This window comes from Ascaphus truei, chromosome 9 (genome assembly GCF_040206685.1).
Source record: "Ascaphus truei isolate aAscTru1 chromosome 9, aAscTru1.hap1, whole genome shotgun sequence".
Taxonomy (NCBI): domain Eukaryota; kingdom Metazoa; phylum Chordata; class Amphibia; order Anura; family Ascaphidae; genus Ascaphus; species Ascaphus truei.
Window position 1 is genome coordinate 19,967,328 of NC_134491.1, and position 24,866 is coordinate 19,992,193.

The 24,866-nt window shown below is 47.0% G+C and overlaps 1 protein-coding gene across 1 annotated transcript; it reads left to right on the forward strand.

Moving 5' to 3' along the window:
* Positions 1-414: 414 nt before the first annotated feature.
* EPS8L3 (EPS8 signaling adaptor L3) lies at positions 415-24,785 on the forward strand. The gene is made up of 20 exons (XM_075613582.1): positions 415-2,144; positions 3,814-3,856; positions 4,855-4,928; positions 5,094-5,158; positions 12,776-12,931; positions 13,563-13,706; positions 13,787-13,863; positions 14,287-14,387; positions 15,323-15,420; positions 16,153-16,231; positions 17,913-17,983; positions 18,643-18,717; positions 18,825-18,973; positions 19,271-19,382; positions 20,192-20,226; positions 23,023-23,113; positions 23,723-23,821; positions 23,907-23,992; positions 24,154-24,286; positions 24,605-24,785. The coding sequence occupies exons 1-20, from the start codon at positions 2,132-2,134 to the stop codon at positions 24,608-24,610; spliced, it is 1,707 nt and encodes a 568-aa protein (XP_075469697.1). The 5' UTR covers positions 415-2,131; the 3' UTR covers positions 24,611-24,785.
* The last annotated feature ends 81 nt before the right edge of the window (positions 24,786-24,866 follow it).

Sequence of the window (24,866 nt, forward strand, 5' to 3'; positions counted from 1 at the left end):
TAAGCTGCCCCCGTGATTACAGGCTTCAGCCTTACACAGATATTTGTCTGTCTCTCTATAGGCTATTCTGTACGTGTGTGTATGTTTCCTCTGTCTTTGTGTTGCATCTATCACGGCCAAAGTCTATTGTGCCGTTTGGTGATCACAGTAATCGGTCAGGTCTGGGTGCAGATGGCTATAAATAGACACATGGGGGAAGGCTCCCTCCCCCCTCCACCTTCCCCTTCCCCCTGATAGTCACTGGATTAACCTGGTTGTTATTTATTAAACTGCGATAATGTTCGTCAGGGAATTATAGCACAGAAACGGCTATTGAATTTATAGCTGTGGAGTGAATTATGTGATGAATACTAACACTCATTAACTAGGCATTTGCATCTCTGTAGCTATCAGGAAACAGGAGAGCCATGGGAGGGGGTGTACAGGAATAGCAGAGGCGCAATGACACATTTGTATGTAGGGTCAGTACAGGAATAGCAGAGGGTGCTGACGGGCAGAGCAGGAGTGACACAGCTGTATGTAGGGGCAGTACAGGAATAGCAGGGGGTGCTGACAGGCAGAGCAGAAGTGACACAGCTGTATGTAGGGTCAGTACAGGAATAGCAGAGGGTGCTGACAGGCAGAGCAGAAGTGACACAGCTGTATGTAGGGTCAGTACAGGAATAGCAGAGGTGGCTGACAGGCAGAGCAGAAGTGACACAGCTGTATGTAGGGTCAGTACAGGAATAGCAGAGGATGCTGACAGGCTGAGCAGGAGTGACACAGCTGGACGGCCGGGGCGGTACAGGAATAGCAGAGGGTGCTGACGGGCAGAGCAGGAGTGACACAGCTGTATGTAGGGTCAGTACAGGAATAGCAGAGAGTGCTGACGGGCAGAGCAGGAGTGACACAGCTGTATGTAGGGTCAGTACAGGAATAGCAGAGAGTGCTGACGGGCAGAGCAGGAGTGACACAGCTGTATGTAGGGTCAGTACAGGAATAGCAGAGAGTGCTGACGGGCAGAGCAGGAGTGACACAGCTGTATGTAGGGTCAGTACAGGAATAGCATAGGGTGCTGACAGGCAGAGCAGGAGTGACACAGCTGTATGTAGGGTCAGTACAGGAATAGCAGAGGGTGCTGACAGGCAGAGCAGGAGTGACACAGCTGTATGTAGGGTCAGTACAGGAATAGCAGAGGGTGCTGACGGACAGAGCAGAAGTGACACAGCTGTTTGTAGGGTCAGTACAGGAATAGCAGAGAGTGCTGACGGGCAGAGCAGGAGTGACACAGCTGTATGTAGGGTCAGTACAGGAATAGCAGAGGGTGCTGACAGGCAGAGCAGGAGTGACACAGCTGGACGGCCGGGGCGGTACAGGAATAGCAGAGGGTGCTGACGGGCAGAGCAGGAGTGACACAGCTGTATGTAGGGTCAGTACAGGAATAGCAGAGGGTGCTGACGGACAGAGCAGAAGTGACACAGCTGTTTGTAGGGTCAGTACAGGAATAGCAGAGAGTGCTGACGGGCAGAGCAGGAGTGACACAGCTGTATGTAGGGTCAGTACAGGAATAGCAGAAGGTGCTGACGGGCAGAGCAGGAGTGACACAGCTGGACGGCCGGGGCAGTACAGGAATAGCAGAGGGTGCTGACAGGCAGAGCAGGAGTGACACAGCTGTATGTAGGGTCAGTACAGGAATAGCAGAGGTGGCTGACAGACAGAGCAGGAGTGACACAGCTGTATGTAGGGTCAGTACAGGAATAGCAGAGGGTGCTGACAGACAGAGCAGGAGTGACACAGCTGTATGTAGGGTCAGTACAGGAATAGCAGAGAGTGCTGACAGACAGAGCAGGAGTGACACAGCTGGACGGCCGGGGCAGTACAGGAATAGCAGAGAATAATTGGTATTATAACTGAGTTACGTCAGCACAGGTGAGAAGAAGTAGGGTGAGTTCCCCGAGCAAAGGACAGAGGGAGTGTCCCAGTAAGACGCTCGGAGCATCGGTGCTCATACACAGCACGGCGCAGGGGTCTTACAGCATCATTTGCCGGGTCAGACTGTCTTGCCGGACCCCCCATCCTACTCTCTCCCAGACGCCGCGGCAGATTCTCCCTCATTGTGGATGGACATATGACCCCTTAGGAACCCACCAGGATGAACTCAGGAGGTAACACAGGTTTTATATTTGGGGCTTTATATAAAAACACTACATATGGGATAGGGAGAGTTATATGGGGGAGAGCTTTATATGTGATGATGCTTTTATATGGGGAAAGACTTTATTCGGGGGGTTATAGTGGGGACTTTATAGAGAGAGGACTTAATATGGGGTTAAAACTTGATATAGAGGGGGCTTTATATGGGGGATGGAGCTTTATATAGAGGGGGCTTTATATGGGGGGAGCAGAGCTTTATAAAGAGGACCTTTATAATGGGGGGCTTTATCAATCCCTAGGTGTGAAATAGAGATAATATCCTTATACAGAGGTACATTCCGTTTTGTTATGAGGGTAATGTCCATCGAGGATGTTTACACTTGTTAATTTGTAACAAGGTTTGTTTTAATCATTCTCAAGACACAGTGCAGCTGCTGAGTTACACTGGCTGAAGCAGCCATTAAGTTAGGCACAAAATCCGGATTTATAACAGCACGAAACGATTGCCAGCTTGGGTATATATATATATATATGTGTAGCCCTCTTTCCCCCTAGTGTAAAGAGTCTACTGGTGCTGGCATTACCTGTTGGCTCACTGAGGTCCCAAGCCTCCACCACGGGGAACCCGGGGGGATATAGCAACAACAACCTCGGTGCAGTGCCTCCACCTGGGAGAGGGATCCCAACGTAGTGGGAGGAGCCCCTCACAGGAACCCAAAATACTGATACACACACAGTATATAATAACAATGATTTTTACATATATATATATATATTCATAACGATAATGAGAATAGTAATACTACTGGTTACAGCTACCTATACAGCCTCACACGGCCTTACCCACCACCATGTCACCCCACACCGTGTCCACAGTACCTGACGGGGCCCTCGGGCACTCTACCACACCGGTGTCCACAAGAGTCTAACCCCTATATGTGGTCAGCGCTGCCACTATGGGGTGTGTCTTGGTTGGTGCACTTAGTGAGGAAGGTACCTGCCTGGTGCTCCGGCACCCGGGCGCGCGGACTGGAAGAACGATGGGATGCGCCGATCCAGCGATGTCATCCGCGATGAGTCCGCCTCCGCGTGGGGCGGTATATACCGCTGGAGTGTCTCACTCGAAGATAGTCTCTTATACTTTGCCTGGTGGTCTGGTCCCAGACCACAGTCTCCAGTGCTGCATAACGTTGCAGCTGTATTCTCTACCATCAAATAGCTAATGATGGGGCAGTGTCCCTACCTAAGGGCCTGTCCCTATAGTAGCCACAAGCTTCCCAAGGGAGTCGGGGCCTAGCTGGGACCCAGGGGAATGTCTGCCGCAACATCCCCCATGGCAGCGGAGGTAAGGGGGGGAACAGGAGGACCGGGGAGCCAAAGGGGACCTGGCTACATATGTATGTATTTATGTATATCTTTATATAGTGATGCTATGGGGTGTGATGTTTTGGGGTGTGACATACTGGTGTGATATTGTGACGGTATGGGGTTTGATGTTTTGGGGTGTGATATAGTGGTGTGATATTGTGACGGTATGGGGTATGATGTTATGGGGTGTGATATAGTGGTATTATGGGGTGTGATATTTTGATGGTCTGGAGTTTTAATATTATGGGTTTTGATGTTATGGGGTGTGATATAGTTTCAAGTGATGTAATGGTTTTTCTCCTGTTATTTCAGTGTTTGCGAGGTTCAACATGAATGATTATATGAGCTCCATGGAGTAAGTATTTACCCCACTTTCTGTATTCATCTAACCCCCTGCTAATATATGCCCCTGTATGTATATATATATAAATATATATATTAGCACACACAAGCCCAGCAAGCTCCAACACCCACCCAATCTTGACTATATGTAATGTCACATAGAGTGCCACTGGGCTGGGGCAAGTGAATACAACAAACGACGGGGTGCCCGTGCTACATCCAAATGACACAACATGCATGGTAATAATAAAAAGAAATAATGCTTCACTACTAATAATAATGCTAATACTAATAATAATAAAATATGTTTTTTTTTAGTTAGATATTTTGGCCAAAGCATCATAAGCTTGCATACCAAATCGTCAAATAAACCATAATAAGTGCAAGTCCTACACTACACTGCATTCTGTTCCCTATACCTCTGTATGAGGGGGAAGAATCATAATAGATTCCTTACCTGCAGCAAGATGAGAAGGTCCACCATTAAAAAGGGGGAGGTGACGTGAGCTCTGGGGGAGGTGCCACAACCTCCATACAACTGATTCCAGTCAGCAATAAATTGGCACACAAAATATGTTTCGACCTTGTCTGTGAATGGGTTTACTGGCTTTGCATCTCATCCCAGGTCATGTTTAAAAGCTGTGTTTAAAGCAGCATGCATTGGCTTATGGGTTGTTCATGTAATGTGAGCTTGAGACTAAAGGTGGCACTGTGTGCTCATTTGCATGTCATTTCCCAGAATCCCTTGTGGAAGTGCTGTGCGCTGGGTGATAATGGTGAAAGGCGGGGTTGCAGACCTGTCTAAGACATGCAAATGAGCATACAGTAATATTTCCATTTGCTAATATATATATATATATATACTTATTCAGGCCTTGTGTATATAACTGACCCCCTATAATATCTGGCTTCTGTATGTATCTGACCCTGATATCTGGCCTTTTGTATATATCTGGCTCCTGTATATATATCTGACCCTATGTAAATATTTGATTCTCTGTATCTCCTCAGTGTGGACTCAGTGCAGAATGAAATCTTGACCAGATCCAGCAGCATGGGCAGACCAAGCGCCAAGAGCATCTACCGTGAGGAATATCCTGTACCCTTCTTGCTAACATCCCTGCCTACTACCCCCCATAATCATAGCCCCCTCACTAGTATCCCCCCACACACACAATAATACCCACAGGGCTGTTAATACAACCCCCTCCCTGCTGCCATCTCATGCTGTTTTTCTGTTCAATGTGCAGAACAGAGGAAGCAGTATGCGCAATCATTGACCAAGCTGGACAGCACCATCCAGCATAGAGTGGAGGTAAGAGACCCCAGAATACCACCCATTAACCAGGGAGACCCCATAATACCACCCTATAAACAGGGAGACCCCATAATACCACCCTATAAACAGGGAGATCCCATAATACCACCCTATAAACAGGGAGACCCCATAATACCACCCTATAGCAGGGTGACCCCAAAATACCACCCTATAAACAGGGTGACCCCAGACTGACACCCTATAAACAAGGAGATTCAAGAATACCACCCTATAACCAGGGAGACCCCATAATACCACCCTATAAACAGGGAGATTCAAGAATACCACCCTATCAACAGGGAGATTCCAGATTACCACCCTATAAACATGGAGATCCCAGAATACCACCTTATGACCAGGAGACCCCAGAATACCACTCTAAAACCAGGGAACCCCCAAAATACCACCTTATGACCTGGAGAAACCCCAGAATACCACCCTAAAACCAGGTAACCCCCAGAATACTACCCTATAAGTATGGAGACCCCCAAAATACAACCCTATAACCAGGGATGGTGGGAGTCGTTCCACGTGTTTGGAGGTACTGTAGGAACCACTATAGACGTCACATTATCTTTTGTTGCCGGTTCATCAATGATTTGATCTTTATTTGGGAGGGTGATGTCACGACACTGTTACTATTTATTGAGTTACTAAATGTCAATGAATATCGCCTCAAGTTTACATACACATATCACTTTAGACCTTTTATTATATATAGATATACCCTTAAATATTCAAACAGACATCTTTCGTAAGGACAACTCTAGGAACACGTATCTTAGAGCGGACAGCTGCCACCCAAAAAGCCTTATTAAGGCAATACCAAAGGGTCAATTTATGAGAGCTAAACGTAACTGCTCCAATAACGAGGACTTCCAGACACAATCCAGAGATATTCATATCAGGTTTCTGGCCAGGGGATATGGGTCCAAAAATGTAATGGACACTTGGGAGGAGGTGAATGATATGGATCTGAATACCCTTTTGGTTAGAAAACCTAAAAAAAACTTTCTCAAAACAAAGTCCACTGTTCATTACTCAATTCAGCCAACTGGCATATCAGATAAGGGGTATTGTTAAAAAAAAAAAAAACATTGGGACGTCCTGGCCCTGGACCTGCTCCTTGGACCACGGTTGAAGGCAAGCCCCACGGTAATTTTTAGAAAAGCGAAAACAATTGCAAATTCCTTGTCACCTAGCCTGTTTACACCCCAAACATGTACATCAGTACTTTCTTCAAGGGGTTCATACAGTTGTACTCATGGCAAGATATGTAAATTAACGAAACCCATCGAGACCTTTCAGTCCACAGTCACCGAGAGGGAGTATAGGATACATCACTTCATACATTGTATGGCTTCCTTTGTAATATATTTGCTCACTTGTGGACGCGGCAAACAGTATGTGGGCCCCACCACCAGGTGTCTAAAGCGAAGAATGATGGAACACGTGAGGCTCATAAACAAAAGGACTTAAACCACCTGGTCCCGAAACATTGTACCAACAGTGAAAGAGCAGATGCAAGGCATCTCAAGTTTAATGACATGGAGTACGTTCCTCCTCTGGTGAGCGGTGTGGGGGGGGGGGGGGTCGTGCTAGGAGGCTGGATCAGAGGGAGGCCTATTGGATTTTCACTCTGGGGACACAGGTCCCCTTGGGTTTAAATAACGACTGGGATCTGAGTCACTTTCTGTGATTCTCTGGGCCTCCCTCCTCCTTTTCTGGGCCCCCTAGGAGTCGACATGTTATGTTAATGTATTTTAGAGAAAATGGGAATGTAAATATGAATAGTGTAGTGAACATTTGTGTTCTCTATTCCCCCGAGTTTTAGTCTCAACTCTCTCAATTTCCGGATCTTTCCAGAGTGGGTACTTTGTGTCTGTTTGCATACCATAAATAGTGTTAGAACTATCGGTCAATCTCACTGCTCATAGATACATTTCCCCATTGTAACTATGTTTAATGTTTGGGGCATTATTTTGGATTAGTCTGGATCAATTGTGCATTGACAGTAATGTTTTTCTCCGAAGTCGTCTCTTATTCATTCATAGAGCACAATATATGTTTTATTGTATATGTAAAATGATCTGACATCATTATTTGTCTTTTGCCAACTTCTTATGATTGAATATGAGTATATGTTTTTTCTATGTACTTGACATATTCTTATATATTTTTTTTTTAAAATAATATGGGATTAGTTCCTCCTTAGTTGTACTCTACCCCTATGGTTTGAGTGTGTGGGGGGGGGGGGGTGGACATAGCAAGTTAGGTTCAGGAGGATTATGAGGGTTCATAATTAACTCTTATGGTTTCTATCCTTTCCAGTGTGAGTTGATGGATTTGCTATATATAGTTAGTTCTATATATGTATGGGCATAGATCATTTCCTTCTGTACCAAATGAACCTTGTAACAGGGGACTTATCCCTGTTCAGGTAATGTGCCTCTAATCCAGCAGTGTGGTGGTTAACTGCTGGTAGTCAAAAAACAAAACACGACCTGCCTGATTAGATGGCTTAGAAAGCATAGTGTTTCACTAGAAATACTCCCAAGTGAATAGAAGCTTTGTCCCCCCCCCCCCCCCCCTGTGTTTGGATGAATTTCCTGATGAAAAGGAAAAGGCACAATAAAGCCTTATTATAATTTCACATTATAAACGACTCCAAGTGTGTACCTCTGTGAACGTCCGTCTACTTTGGTGTCCGAGGTGGGACAAGAGGTGTCTTTGTAGTTAAAAAGGACCGGAGTTTTTATGTGAAATTTTTTGTTATGCTTTTTGCCTACAAACAGTCTAAACAACTTGAAAAAAAAACCTCTCGTGCAGCAGAGGCAGAGTTAAAGGGGTACACACCACTGAAACTTACACTGCACTGAGACTTACAAAAACCACGGATGGACTCTTTTCCCCAATCCCAAGAGACTGCTGGAGCAGGTAAACCTTTAATTGCCTATCACAAAGTGTAATACGGTCATTGAAATAGGGGTTTTGCCTTCCAGCCATAGTCAGGGTTTAAGAAGTGAGTCAGCCCTTGAAAAGGGATAGGTGTTTGTTGTTTTCAAAAGTTTCGCTGAAGCAGTGAATACAGATGGTGACCCACGAGTGGTACTGATTTTGCAGATAAAGGTTGCCACACCGCATAGGACTACCAGCTGTGAATGGAGTATATGCAGAAAAGTGTGAAAATTGATACAATACTGTGCTGAAGCAGGGGAATTTTTAGCAAACAAATGCTGAGTGTAAAATTGCCCTATAAAGGAAAAAGGTTTTTCAAAGCCAATTGCTGAGTGTTGAGTCACCCTGCCGGGAATGAAAGAAATAGTCCACTGCAAAGAATGTTTTTTTTCTGCAAGTAAAAAAGTATGCCTATTATCTTGGGAGCAAAACAGACACCCAAAGAGTGAAGTGTGAATGCCATAATACCCAAAGATGAGACTGAAAATTACTGAACTCAGGCAGAAAACCAAATTCTGTTGCTGAAGCGGAGGGATTGCACCCAGCAAGTAAATGGTGTATAGCAAATAGACTTTTTTTTTTTACCTAGCCGCTGCACAACTTGTATACCTGATAAAAGAAAATGCATGCACAGTACTGCTGATATTGAAAAAAAAAAATATCCAAGAAAGAAAAGTCTACAGAGATGCCTGTGAGAGCTACGACTTCTACAAGCAAAATATGCCCATCTGTAGGACTACCACAATTGGGGGTTCTAGCAAATACAGTGGCAACAGCTGCAATAGCGCCTCCTGAGTTCAGGAAGAAAATTACACCTGATAGCCTAAAAATGGAGGACAAGATGCAGCGTTCCTGTAATGAACCCTACCCCACGGAAGAGGGGCCCTTCCAGTCCAATAAAGAGGAAGACATCTCTTACGGGGAACCCGAACCGAGTCACACCCACAAAACACCCCAAGAATGGTGGGGGTGCCTGAACTCGGCACGAACAGAAAAGACCGCTCCCTTTGACGAATATGATCAGCAGGAGACAGAGCGGGAGCAGTGGATCACCGAATATTTCTGTCAGCTAAAGCAGCTGCAAGAAAAGCCTGGCGTATATAATGAAGCTGCTAAAACTTCAAATGAAGATGGAGACCCCAGTATCCCTGAAGGGACGGTGTCATCCAAATCAAAAAGGAAGAAAAAGAAAAGCAGTTCTTCACTTACCGTGGAAGGAACAGACACGTCCGCAGATCCTGTGGAGGAAAAGGGGGGCCGAGTTGCCCTGCAGCCTAGAGAAAATGGAGAATTCGTCCCACGGTTAACCGAATATCCAGAGGGCCCAAGGCAGAAGTCGTGTACCCCAAAGAAGTGTCTGTCCGGTGCCAACAGTGAGGAACCCTCAACTAGTCATCCCAGGGAAGCGGAGCCGGAACCAGTGAGTGACGATCCCTTGACCAGCCCTGAAGACGCCCTGAAAATTGCCAGGCATGACTGTGATCTGCTCTGTGAAGAATTAGGAAGAGAGAGAAAAAATAATGCTGAGCTACAGAAGACTGTGCTCGCAATTTATTCTGCGGCCAAGACCGAATTGGAGGGTCTCAAGACTGAGCTAGATACTGCAAAGGCTACTATCTCCGCCATGGATGAAAAGCAGAGCCAATCTGTTAAAATGGTGGCTACGCTAAAGTGGAAGTATGAGGAGGCACTGAAGCAGATGACAGTCTTCCAGCAAGAGGTTCACACTCTTCGTTATAGAGCTTGATGCCTCGCATCATGAGACCAACAGCTGCCGCACAGACCTGGAAGTTTCCAGTAAGGAACTACACAGTCTCACTGAGGAGCTGGACATTACTAAAGAAACTATTGGTAATCTTGGAACAGTTCTCAAAGTCTCTCAGAAGGAGCTTCAGACCCTCAACCTAGAGAAGGAAGTCTCACGCCAGGAGATTGTCATTCTCAAGGCAGATGTGCGTAAATGGAAGGAGGACTGCAAAGAAGCCCTGAAGAATACAGAGACTGAAAAAAGAGAAAATTCAAGATTAAAAACAAAAAACTTAAAACTGAAAGAAGAAAATTTTCAGTTAACAGAAGAAGTCAAGGAAAAGTTTGAAGCAGAGCACCGACTGCAGAACCAACTGCAAGGTCTGCGTACACACCTCCAGTATGTTGAGAAGAAGCAGCAAACGCTGCAGGAAGAAAAGCTGCAGGCTGCTAAAGAAATTCAAGTGCTGCAGGAACGTCTGATGACCCAGTATGTCCCCGCAAAGCAGCATGAGAAACTGAAGGCTACCCTGAGCATCACAAAAGCAACGCTAAAAGCCAAGTTTAGAACCCAGGTGACGCAGCACAAAAGGGAGCACAAGAAGGTCCAGAAACTGAAACAAGTAACTGTGGCCCAAGCAAAGAAGTTCATAGTGCGCCACAAGGCAACAAAAATTACAGAGCTCCAGAATATGAAGGAGACTCTGATACAGACTCAGAGAAAGCACCAGTATCCCACAGTAACTAATGCCTGTGAGGACAAGGGTACAGTGAGAGTTGGGGACTCCATGCAACTTCATAACAAAATTACGAAGTTTGAGCCACCTAAGAAAGCACTAGCCAAACCTACAGCTGCCCAACAGGCAACAAACAGAGGTAGGAGTGCAGAATCAAAACCGGAAGAGTCCTTAGCTGAGGAAGCTGAAAAAATAGGACGTTCTCTGGAAAAGGAGGTGGAGGTGCAACTCGGTCCCAAAGAAGCTGAACTGGCGACTCCATGGTGTGGAGAAACTGCAGAAAGACCGCTTAAAGAGCAGAAAACTCTAAGGGCTAGTCCTAACTGCTCTACAACTGTTGCCATACACTTTGTCTACAAAAAGAGGAGTGCCCGACGCAACAGAAATTTCATGACCGCGCACGAGATAAAAAGACTTTACGTGGAAAAAGTCCTCCTCGAGCGACTGAGGAGTGCTGATCTCAAGCACCTTCGGGAGGAGACAAAAATAAACTGGAGAAAGGGCTCCAATCCCAGCGGGACAGAGGGTTCTCTTCCTCCATCCACTCTCATTCAAGTCACAGAAAGATCTGCCTGATTAGATGGCTTAGAAAGCCTGTCTTTTGAAACAGGAAGTGAGAACTCCTTAGCTCTGTGACTGAGAGCTGAACTTGGGAGAGAGAGCAGAGATTGTCTTTGACTCTCACAACAGTCTTGAGCCCTGCCAGAAGAAACAGCAGAGCTGCTTACAAGACACAGGGAAAACTTCTAAACCTGTATGCTGACCAACCCTGGAGACAAGGGAGCTGAAGCAGGAACAGTGAAGATTTTCTCTCCAAACCACAAGGAACAGATAAGACTTTCATTCTTAAAAGACTGCTTATATCTGCTTATTGCATGCTATGTGTTTGGGGCTGCGAGAACTGCTTGACTAAGGGAGATGTGAATTATTGCATAGTGTTTCACTAGAAATACTCCCAAGTGAATAGAAGCTTTGTCCCCCCCTCCCCCCCCCTGTGTTTGGATGAATTTCCTGATGAAAAGGAAAAGGCACAATAAAGCCTTATTATAATTTCACATTATAAACGACTCTAAGTGTGTACCTCTGTGAACGTCCGTCTACAAACCTCCTGAGTCCTCTCTTTTTTATGATGTTATCATTTTTTTATTATTACTGTTTTCTATTAGTTTTTCTGGTATATAATAAAGGTACATGTTTGATTATTTTATATTACATTATATATAATCTTCTCTTTCTCCCCTTTTCCCCCTTTTTTCCTTCCTTTTTCCCCCTTTTTTTATTTCTTTTTTTCACTTGCCATGTCTTGCAGAGTGTTTTTAATATAGTTTGTTGGATAAAGTTCACATGGATATCTCCTTGATTTTATGTGATCTTATTCTATAATTATGATATTCTGGCCACCTATGGGTTAATCTGTATTCAATTCATATAAATAAAGTTTTTAAAGGGGTGGACCTGGGGTAGCGCGCTCGTGAGGTGAGCGCAACTCCAAACATAGGCTTGTGTCTAACGTCAGGTGATTCTGTAGTACAATCTCCCATTCAGATTTTGTTTATAAATAAAGTTTTCTGTTTCAATATTGCCTCAACCAATAAAAACTCACATTTCCCCATAGCTTGAGGAGGAACGTGAGACAGATTGGGTACAGCGCCTGATGTCACGCCCGACCCAGAATTGAAATATGCCCAATTTTTAACAATTTCTCACACCATGATGACACGTGAGAGGCGTGAAATGTGTTGTGTGTTTCCCCTACCTCTTTAGGGGTTCGCTTTTTTGTATGACCGAATAAAGTCTTTTTAATGAGGTAGCCCCCTCTGGATCCTTATTTCATTGGATAGTGCTCCGGTTTTTCTATTCTTATAACCAGGGAGACCTGAGAATGCCACGTTATCACGAGAAGACCCCATAATACAATCCTATAACCAGGGAGAACCCAGAATATCACATTATAACCGGAAGACCCCATAATACAATCCTATAACCAGGGAGACCTCAAAATACCACATTATAACCTGAAGACCCCAGAATACAACCCTATAACCACTGCCCGCACCCCCAATAAGTGACACCGCCCTCTCGCCCCTGTCTCCCAATGAGTCACACTACTCCCCAATGAGTGACACAGGACAGGCCTGTCTGGGAGGCTCTGATTGGTGGATTCTGTCCCCAGCACCTGCTAACATGTGATCTGGACAGTGACCTTCGTACTGTTAATGACTGTCTGACCCGGCTGCATTCACTCACTGCTGAGGGACGAGTGTGGGGTCAGGACCTGATCCTCCAGGTGAACAACGGAGAGATGCTGCTGAACGACGTGGAGACCAGGGTGAGAGGGAGAGCAGGAGGGAGGGAGCTATCCTACTACCAGCACCATAATTATACTACCAGTATCTTCCTAATCCTATTACCAGCACCATAATGATACTACCACCATCTTCCTAATACGACTTCCAACACCATAATACTACCACCATCTTCCATATCCTACTACCAGCACCATAATGGTTCTACCACCAGTTTCCTAATCCTACTACCAGCACCATAATGATACTACCAGCAGCTTCCTAATCTTACCAGCACCATAATGATACTACCAGCAGCTTCCTAATCTTACCAGCACCATAATGATACTACCAGCAGCTTCCTAATCTTACCAGCACCATAATGATACTACTACCATCTTCCTAATCCTACTACAGTACTAGCACCATAATGATACTAGCACCACCATAATGATACTACAATCATCCTCCTAATCCTACTACCAGTAACATAATGATACTACTACCAGCTTCCTAATACTACTACCAGCACCCTAATAATATTACCAGAGCCGTGATGATAATATTACCAGCTCCTTAACCCTTGTGGCACTTGACCTCTGGAGCTCCCACCTACTTCTATTCACCAGACTGTCCCTGTGTTGTTGTACAAGTAGCGTGTCCGCTGTGTTATAGGACAGTCTGGAGCGTGTGCCCCTGCAGAGTGTGGAGAGCTGCCATTCAGTGCTTGGAGGCTCCACATACAATTCTCTTCTCAGCATCACTGTCCAGAACCCCCAGAAATCTATCGTTTTCCTCTTCCAGTGCGACGAGCTGCCGGTGAGTGACATCATCGCACCTGCCAAAGGTCAGGGGTCTTGGTCTCAGGGTGCGTCCTCACTGTGTTCCTCTGTCCTTAGGCTGACGTCCTACAAAGGAAGCTGGAGACAGCCCTAAGCCAATGTAAAGGAAACCGAGAGAGCAGAGACAATATCAGGTACCCCTGACCTCAGACCCCATGCGCACCCTGACCTCTGACCCCTAGGAGAATTCTGGGCTCTGATCCCAGGAGCGCACTGACCTCTGATCCCAGTAGCACCCTGACTTTTGATCCCAGGAATATCCTGACCTTTTACTCCAGGAGCACTTTGACTTCTCACCCCAAGGACACGATGACCTCTGAGTTACCACGTAACATTGTATTAATATCACATTGTGTTTGCGTGTGTGTGGGTATCTATGCGTTTGTAACACTGTCTGTGTCGCGTATCTATATCACCCTGTGCTGTGTGTATTTATTTATTACACTGTATCTGTGTGACATTGTATCGTTATTGCCGCACGGGAGTGCGTTTGTTACCTTGTACCTGTGTTACCGTGTTACATTGTATCCATATCACACTGTGCCTTGTGTCCTCAGGAGTAACCTGGAGACCGTCTTGTCTCAAAGTCTTGTCCAGCCCACCCCAGGGGGGCGGACACCCACATTGGATTATCCAAGCAGAGGGTCCTCCAGAAACGGTGTGTGTATCACTATCACGGGGTTCCAAAACCCACAGGAGCCAAGAAACTTACACAGAAGAGCTGACCATCTAATGCATAGGGGAGAGAGCTAGAAACACAGGGGTCTGGTGGGGAGGGAGAGAGAACTGTGTGTGTGATTATGTGTACATGTATGTGTTTTTATGTATGGCCACGTGTGAGTACATGTGCGTGTTTATATATGTGCATGTGTTTATGTATGTCCACGTGTGTGGGAGTACATGTATGATGTGTGTTTATGTATGGCCACGTGTGGGAGTACATGTATGTATTTATGTGCATGTGCGTGAGTCCATGTGTGTAATATATATATATACAGTGGTCGACAAATCACCAAAAAATCCACTCGCCAAACAAAAAAAATCTACTCGCCACCTAGTACCACACGTGTGCTGCTTGGGCCAATAGGAGCTCGCCACGATGTTAAATCCACTCGCCCGGGGCTTGCAAATGTATAGGTTTGTCGAACACTGTATATATATATATATATATATCTCAAATGGAAATATTACTGTATGCTCATTTGCATGTCTTAGACAGGTCTGCAACCCTGCCTTTCACCATTATCACCCCGCACACAGCACTTCCACTGCAGCAAGGGATTCTGGGAAATGACATGCAAATGAGCACAAAGTGCCACCTTTTGCTTCAACACCATTAAAATGGTTCCCTATAGGCTTAAGCTTGCTGCATAGTCACAGCTTTGAGCACAGCCAGGGTTAAGATGCATATTTCCATTTGCCATTTGCTTTGCTGTGGATGGTTTTTGTCACTTTTTTTACCCACCGTAACTTAACTATGTATGTAATGTGTGTGTGTGTGTGTGTGTGTGTGTGTGTGTGTGTGTGTGTGTGTGTGTGTGTGTGTGTGTGTGTGTGTGTGTGTTACTCAGGCATCACTCTGCTGTATTACAGAGACCCCCATTCTGGAAAGGAAGAGGTTTGACCTGGAGCCCCCCCAAACTTTCCGCCCCCCTCCAGCTACACAAACGACAGAGATAAACCAAGATATTGTAAGTTTTATCATTATGTCTGGGGGTCTGTGTGGGGGGTCTCCTGTTTCATTGTGTGTGGGGGGGGGGGGTCTCATGTTTCTTTGTGTGTGTGGGGTCTCATGTTCCTTTGTGTGTGGGGGTCTCATGTTCCTTTGTGTGTGGGGGTCTCATGTTTCATTGTGTGTGGGGGACTCATGTTTCATTGTGTGTGGGGGGTCTCATGTTTCATTGTGTGGGGGGGTCTCATGTTTCATTGTGTGTGGTGATCTCTGTGTGTGTGTGGGGGGGGGAATTAGGTCTTATCAATATGTCAGGTGGTCTCATGTCTTATTGTGTTTGGGGGTCTGTGTGTGGGAGTCTCATGTCTTACCTTTATGGCTGTGGGAATGTCTACTTGGTAAATATTACATATCTAATAGGCATCTCTCCTCTCTCTCCTCTATCTGTGCTCGCTCCCCCCTCTCTCTCCCCTCCTCTCTGTGCCTTCCGACCCCCCTCTTTGTGCCCTCTCCCCTCTCTGTGCCCTCTCTCCCTCTCTGTGCCCTCTCTCCCCTCCCCCTCTCTGTGCCCGCACTCCCCTCTCTCTCCCCCCTCCTCCCCCCCTCTCTCTCTCTCTGTGCCTTCTCTCTACTCCCCATATCTGTACCCTCTCTCCCTCCCCTCTACCCTCCCTCTCTCCTCTACCCTCCATCTCTCCTCTCTCCCTCCCCTCTCTACCCTCCCCCTCTGTGTGCCCCCTCACACACACAGGACATTTTGAATCACACGCTTGCAGACATTGAAATATTTATTGGGAAACTGAATACTAATAATAATAAGAAAAAGAGAGGTGCGGAGAGAGGGAGGGAGGGAGAAAAAGAGGGAGGGAGAAAGGGGGTAAGAAAGAATGAGTGGGTGATAAAGGCCCATATTCACTAAATGGTGCTAAGCTTTAGCCCGTCCTTACCCCCATTTATTTGAATGCTAAAACCTTAACAACCTTTTGGGGAAATGGGCGAAAGGGGAGTATTTATAACGCTGTGCTAGTGCTGATCATCGCCAAGGTACTCCGGAGTAAAGTGATGTCACAATAAACAGAAGACACCCACAGCAGAGAGATCCAGGGAGAGGTGCTGATAACCGCCAGGTCATTGAAGATGTCTCTGTCTTTTCCTGATGTTAACCCTGTCCACGCTGGGTTAGTGGACGTAGTGTAGTAACACAGGAGGGAGAGGGAGTAGGGGGTATGATACATTTTATTGATCCAACAAGCAGTTGATATGTTACAAGCTTTCCAACCTCTCGGGGTGGGTTACCCGATGAAGGAACCTGAGAGGTTGGAAAGCTTGTAACATATCAACTGCTTGTTGGATCAATAAAATGTATCATACCCCCTACTCCCGCTCCCTCCTTTGTTACTACGTGGAAGAAAGGACCAACACGGCGACCCCCCCTCCTTTGCTGGACATGAGCAGTAAAGGGGAAGCATAGTGGGGAGACTCTGGGGGGTCGCCTTTGCTGTGATTCTGGTGGTATCATCTCCAAGAGAGTCTGGAGGTAAATTAGTGGGGACAATACAGTGATGGTTAAAACGATGGTATTATCGCACTTCAGTCAGACCCTCCAACATTTGCAACATGAATATAGGGACATTTTCTTAGCTACGTTAGTGTGGGACAGAAGAGCTTCCAGACAAGGGTCACCTCCTAAGGAGACGTGTAACTCACGCAATATACTCTATCCAAAGATTAGCTCTCCAGTACACATGTGGGGAGGGGGAAGAGGAGGGGGCTTTGGGGAGGAGTGCTGTGAGGAGAAGGGGACTGAGAGATGGAGCTAAGGGGGGCTGAGAGATGGAGGGAGGTGAGAAAGAGATGGGAAATGAAGAGATGGATAGAGGGGGGGGGAGAGAAACGGTGTGTGTATTTGTCATAAAAACATATAGGAAATGTCTGAATTTTAAGTTTCCTACTGGATTTTGGTGTCCCATATTTAAAAAATGTAAATATGGCAACCCTAGGTTTTCAGGCTATCCCTGCTTCAGTACAGGTGGCTCAGTCATTGACTGAGCCACTGATTGAGCCACCTGTGCTGAAGCAGGAATATCCTGGAAACCTGACCTCTTGGTGGCCTTTGAGGACTGGAGTTGGCCGCCCCTGATATGCACACAGAATACAAGTGATGGTAAATCACCCATAACCAGCTGATCATTATCAGAGAAATGATTCATCTCCCAGATGCTTTGCTTATCTGAAGGTTTCGAGCTTCAACCACTGCCAGACACACTGTAGGTACAAAAGGCACAGCTGCATTTAATAGGTACAGGATATACAACAAAAGTACATTATCTGCTACAGTAAATAGGTACAGTTGGAGGGTATGCTCTTTTCATCTCACCTCCTCTCTGGTTCTCTCTCCACACCCTCCCTCCTATATGATACAGTATATTCTTAATTTCTCCCTCTCTCCCCCACCCCTACCCACCCCTCCTGTCTCTTCACCCCTCCTGTCTCTTCACCCCTCTCTCACAGGAAAGTCTGTGGTGCCAGAATCAGAATTTATAGACTGTCTGCAGAAGATAAAATATTCCTTCAACATATTGGTGAGTCTCTGCCCAGAGAGAGAGACCCTTTCTATACATCAGTCGCCCCCGCCACAGAGATACACAGCCCCCCTATACATCAGAGTTGCCCCTTGAAAGAGAGACACAGTCCCCCTCCCCTGCCAGAGAGAGACAGAACCCCCCTCCATACATGAGATCCCCCCATGTAGACAGCCCCCCCCATACATGGGAGCCCCCACACTGAGAAACACAGCCCCCATTCATGGGAGCCCTCCCGCCAGAGATCCATCGCTCCCCGATACATGAGAGCCCCCCAGAGAGGAACACAGCCTCCCCATACATGAGAGCCCCCCCTCCAAAGACAGAACACTCCCATACATGAAATCTCCCCCCAGAAAGAGACACAGCTCCCCACTATACATTAGAGACCACACCCAGAGACACAATATACCCATGCAAGAGCCCCCTCCGACTGAGACACAGCCGCTCTGCACATGAGCTCCCTCCCCCCCAGCAAGAGACTAATCCCTATACATGGAACCCCCCCACTCACTGTGAGACACACAGGAGCCCCTCCCAACCCCCAGATACTAGGGGTAGAGGACAATTCTCAGTGACTATAATTGAATTACCGCCATATCAAATGCCCCCCATTTATCCCTCCCCTCCTCTAAATCCCTGATGTTGCATATCCTCAGGGGAAGGTCAAAGATGATATGCAGCAGCCCAGCGCTCCAGATCTCATCCATATTCTGATGACCACTGTACCAACGGTGAGGAGCGGGGGGACCACCCGCAGTCAGACAGTGACACAGTGGCACATTGTCCCTGTCTCACTGGCACACTTTCTCTGACTCCGATGAAACTCTGTCTGTCTCAGGTCTTGTCCCAGTGTCCCCGGAAGAACGTGGCTCCCACTGTGGTGTCCCCTCTTCTTACCCAGAAGGCTTTGACGCTGCTGAGCTCGTGCGTGACAGAGAAGGAGAGGAACCTATGGCAGAGCCTGGGCGACGCCTGGCAGAGGACGAGGTGACCCGGGGACACTAGATGACGTGTGGACACAGTGACACAGAGCACACAAGGGGACGTGAGGGAGGACCAGTTGACATGGGTGACCATGAGGAACAGGGGTTATGAAAGGCAAGAGGGGGGCATTATGACATATAAAGAGCTATAGCAGTCACAATGGGGACAGGGGTGATATGAGTTGATGGGGGTGACATGGAGGAGCCCACAGGGGTGCGAGGTTTCACCTAATGACCATGAACCTAAGTCTCCCTCTTTCTTCATCCTCTACTTACTCACCCATCCCCATCCCCTCCCCAGAGCCGACTGGCCTAATGGGAAAAACGTCCCCCCATATATTCCGGAGTTCTCTGATGGCTGGATACCCAGCAAGATACCTGACGAGATGCCTCCCAGGGAGGACCAGGCTCAGGTAAGTGGGAGAACTGGCGCTCTGCATATAAGTGTATGTGTTACACAAGGCTCTGTATATAAGTGTGTGAGTTACATAAGTCTGTGTATAAGTGTGTGTGGGTTACACAAGTCTGTATACATGTGTGTGGGTTACACAAGTCAGTGTATAAGAGTGTGTATGTTATACACGTCTCTTTGTATAAGGGTGGGTGGGTGTCGCACAAGCCCGTGTATAATGTATGTAGGTATATAACAGAGACATATCCCTGTTTAAATAAAGCAGACTCAGAGCTCTGAGAATCCAGCAGAGATAGTTAATTGCAGCCACTCAATTATCTAGTTTCCACCTGGACTAATGAGAGCTCTGAAAAAGCCTCATGTGAGACACAGGAGAGAGATTCCCTAGCTCACATTTGGGCTGACAGAAGGAGAGCAGAGGAGCCTGCACAAAGGCTGTGCTGAGATCAAGACACACAGACACCCAGAGACTTATATTTCCTGGACACAGAGGACCCAGGAACCTGCCAGAGACTGACAGGGAGGGCCACCTGCTTAAGGTACCTCCTGAGACTTTGGGGTGATAGGCTGGTAATGGGAATATCCCTCCAGTCCTGCAGATAGGGTCTGGGGAAGTAAGTTAGCCCTTACACAGGGATAGGGGTTTGTTATTTTGTTGTTTTTGTATGTTTTGCCTGGATAAAGGAACAGGCTCAATAAAGCCCAGATATAATTTCACCCGAATCAGTCTCGATTATATGTAACCCTGCACACATCTCTTACAAGGTATGTGTTTGTTTAAATCTGCTCCAAACATGTCCTATATTACAGTTTCCGCCTGAAGAGCAGACTCCCCCCATCAACAGGTGTGTACCTCAACGTTACTAACTGCACTCTCATATCTCACACACACATTCTCTCTCACACCCACACACATTCTTTCTCACACACTCTCAAACACATATATACTCACACACGCATATTCACACACATTCTCACATGCTTAAATTCACACACACGCATGTTCACACATACACGCTTTCTCTCTCACACTTATGCACGGATTCTCTCACACACACTCTCTCTCACACATAATCACATTCTCACATACACACACACACACATACACACACAAATTTTATCTCACACATACACACATTCTTTCTCTCACACACACACACACACACACACATAATCAAATCAAATCAGCTTTATTGGTATGACGAAAGAACATTTTTTAGTATTGCCAAAGCATGGATAATAGGGGTTTGGGGTACAATGATTACACAGTACATGAATAACAGGGGGTAGGGTATAAAGGTTACATGGTACATGAGTAACAGGGGTAGGGTATAAAGGTTACATGGTTCCGGAGTAACAGGGGGGTAGGGTATAATGATTATACAGAACATTGTCTGTGTCTGCCTCTGTTTCTCACACACCTCTCCTAGCTCACATCGCTGGCACAGTCTCATCTCCCGGGGCTTCCAGTTCTGTCTGTGTCTGCCTGTTTCTATTTCCAGACTGTGGGCGCTCATTCTGTACTGGCACAGGGTCTGTCTCTGCTTTGGGTTATTTACCTTCAGTAGGTAGGGTGCCAGAGTGTATTCTCTGTTGGCTGTGGTAGGTCTCCAGCTTCTTTGAGCGCTGGATATCATTTTCCCACGTAGTCACATACTGCTCCTTCATTTCGCTGGCGATTGAGTTGATTTGTTTTTTCGGCAGGCTGTTGATCTGTGTGGGGTTTTGTTTATGGAGTGAGAGGACAAGGTGTTTGATGGCACAGGGTTTAGTGAGGAGTTCCTGGCTTCTCATTGCTCTGTAGCTGTAAGACTGTGGATGGCTCTTGTTTAGGTGAGCCCAGAATGTCAGTGCTCTCTTCTGTACAGTGAGCAGTAGAGGAAAGCGGCCCAGCTCAGCCCGGCATGCATTGTTTGATGTACTCCTGTGTACTTGGACGTGTTTGCAGAACTCCAGATGCAGTATTTCAGTTGGGCTGGTATCCTATTTTTGTGGCGTCTGGGTATGTTACAGGACCCCACACCTCGCTGCCATACAGAAGGATGGGTGTGATGATGCTGTTGAATATTGTCATCCAGATTCTTATTGGTGGTTTGAGGTGGTGCATCTTTTTCCTTATTGTATAGAATGCTCTGCGGGCTTCTCCTTCAGTGTATTTATGGCCAGGTTGAATTTCCCTGATGAGCTGATTGTCAGACCTAGGTATGTGTAGCTCGCTGTCTGTTCCCGTGCATTGTCATTCAGTGGGAATTGCGAAAAGGTTGGGTGTTTTTTTTAGATTTTTTTCTGGAATACCATTATTCTGGTTTTGTCTAGGTTCACAGAGAGTGCCCAGGTCTGGCTGAATTTTTCTAGTATTGCCAGTTTCTGTTGGAGGCCTTGTTCTGTTGGAGACAGCAGGAGCAGGTCGTCTGCGTATAGTAGAGACTTAATCTCAGTTTAGGCCAAGTTGAGCCCAGGTGCTGAGGAGGATTATTGGGCTGCTGCAAGCCATTGATGTATATGTTACAAAGCGTGGGACTCAGGCTGCAGCCCTGTCTAACTCCACGGCCTGGATGGAAGAAGTCTGTCCTTTTGTTAACTTAAACGCAGCATTTGTTTTCAGAGTACATACTTTTGATGGTGTTGTATGTTCTCCCCCCTATTCTGCTCTCTAGTATTTTCAGCAATAAGCTGAATGCCAGATGGAGTCAAAGGCCTTTTTAAAGTCCACAAGGCATGCAAAGATTGTGCCCGTGTTGGTGTTGTGAGCATGCTTATTGATCAGGCTGTGTAGGGTGTAGATGTGATCCGTGGTGCAGTGGTTTGGCAGGAAGCCTGTCTGGCTCTTACTCAGTACACTCTGCTCTGTCAGGAAGGTGAGGATTCTGCTGTTCAAGATGCTGTTGAATAGTTTCCCCAGGGTGCTGCTGACACAGATGCCACTGTAATTGGATGGGTCCAGCCTGTCTCCTTTCTTGTGAATATCTGACACACACACACACACACACACACACTATCAAACATTCACACATGATCTCTCTCATACACACATGTAGTCTCTCTTACACACATATGTAGTCTCTCTTACACACATATGTAGTCTCTCTTACACACATATGTAGTCTCTCTTACACACATATGTAGTCTCTCTTACACACACATTCTCTAGCACGCACTCTCACATGCACACGGACTCACACACATGCACCCCAAAACAAATACACGCATTCTCTCACACGCATGCGTACTTTCTCTCACTCACACACGCCCTATCAAACACATGCACTCTCTCTCACACATTCTCTTAAACACACTCATGCATTCTCTCACACACGTATGCATTGTCTCACATGCATGCAATCACTTGCACATCTGTCTCGCACACATTCTCTCACTCACACACACACCCATTCTCTGTCTCTCACACACCCATTCTCTGTCTCTCACACACCATTTCTCTGTCTCTCACACACCCATTCTCTGTCTCTCACACACCCATTCTCTGTCTCTCTCACAGACGCTCTCACAGACGCTCTCTCTGATGCTCTCTCTCTCTCTCTCTCTCTCTCTCTCTCTCTCTCTCTCTCTCTCTCTGACGCTCTCTCTCTCTCTGATGCTCTCTCTCTCTTTCTCTCTCTGATGCTCTCTCTCCCTCTCAGACGCTCTCAGATGCTCATCATGCGAGTTCTTCATGATTTTGAGGCCAGGAACAGTCGTGAGCTGTCGGTGAAGAAAGGAGACAGCGTGGAGGTGACAGACAGAACTAGAGAGGGACAGGGTCACATAACCGACAGAGACAGGCCCAGATGCACTAAGCTCCGTTAGACTATTTAAGGTCGGGTTAACCATAACGCCTAATCAGGGCCGGCTTCATGGCTGTGCCATCGCACCGCGCCCCACGGTTACAGAGGCCCCGTGCTCTTCCCCACAACAATCAAACGGATTGCCTGGAGAGGGCGCGGGGCCTCTGGAAGTCTCTTTCCTTCTCTTCCTGCAGGGTTGCCCATCATGTCACTGCGATGGAAAATGGCATTACCATGACAAAGGGACGAAACGTTGCTATGGCGGCGTGACGTCCCGGTGTCATGGCAACGTCATTTGACATCGCGGTGCCATGGGGAAATATGCTAATCACATATACAAATGACTCTTATTAGCATATTTCCCAAGTATCTCAGGTGTGTCCATTTTTGGTGCTCAGGTGCCTCTCTCGCTCAAAATAATGCCGGTTACCATTTTAGGTAATTACTCTGATTTAACAGAGCTCAATGTGTCTGGGCCACAGACAGGGACAGTCAAGAGACCTCCTGGAGGTGACACTGAATGTCTGGTTCCTTTGGAGCCATATCTTGCCCACAGGTCCTGGATCAGAGCAGACAGTGGTGGATGGTGCAGAATTATCGGCAGGAGAGAGGCTTTATCCCGAGCAACATCCTGGAGAGTGGGGAGGAGGCGCAGGTACGGTGAGGGGGGGGGGGGTGGTACATGCCAGGTAAGGGAAGGATGAAGAAACCTGCAGTGACACCCTCTCCCTGCTCCCCAGGTTCCTGTTCATTCGTTGTCACTGCAGCCAAGTTCTCGGCCAGAGGAGGTGACCGCATGGCTGCAAGAGAAGGACTTCTCCACCATGTATGTGATCTCCCTCCCCCCCCCCAACATCTGATCCCACCCCAATCCCCCTTCTGACTCCCCCTCCCCACCTACAATCCATCAATCATCCCCAGCCTTTGTCCCTTTCCACCCATGCTCCATTTGCCTCACCAATGCCCCTCCTCTATCTGTCGCCCCAGCACTGTGAGGTGTCTCGGGGTCCTGCGTGGGTCGCAGCTCTTGGGGCTGAGCAGGGAGGAATTGAAGGCGGTGTGCCCCGAAGAGGGGGGGCGCGTGTACACCCAGCTAAACGAGGTGCGGGCAGCACTGCGGGTAAGAGCACACGTGCAAGGTCCAATGTATATTCTACTTACTGCATTGCAATCCCCAGTATGATCTTTTGTAAAGCACCAACTACATTGTTGGCCTTATATAGAACTCTAAGCACTGTACATAGAGAAGGTACAGCCCCCGTCCCACCTCCTGTGTCTTGTTACATGTCCCTCGCTTCGCTCACCATCACACCTCCCATGTAACAGTGTCCAGGGGTTACATCTCATGTTGCTACATGTACCCATCACATTACCTGTCCCATATCACGTCACCGTGTGTGCGTGGTACGCCGAGGTTTCAGCTGCTGTTCCCTTACAGATCTGACATCCCAAGGGGAGCGGTTCCGGCCAGACACCTGGACTGGGACTTTGTACGGAACTCACAAGAGGCACCCAACAGTAACGAGGGGGTGGAGATTGCACGATGGTGTGAAGTTTAATTAACGCTGAGCCTCACATGCAGAAAAATTCATTTCAATTCATTAAAATCAGGCAGCACACGTTGTATAGTCATTATTTACTCACAGACCGTCACACAACCATTGTAAAGTCATTTACTCACAGATCGTCCTCCCCCCCCG

Coding starts and splice junctions, on each gene's coding strand:
- EPS8L3 (XM_075613582.1), top strand. Junction 18,974..19,270: donor GACGCCTGGCAGAGGACGAG/GTGACCCGGGGA, acceptor TCCCCTCCCCAG/AGCCGACTGGCCTAATGGGA. Junction 23,822..23,906: donor AGAGTGGGGAGGAGGCGCAG/GTACGGTGAGGG, acceptor CCTGCTCCCCAG/GTTCCTGTTCATTCGTTGTC.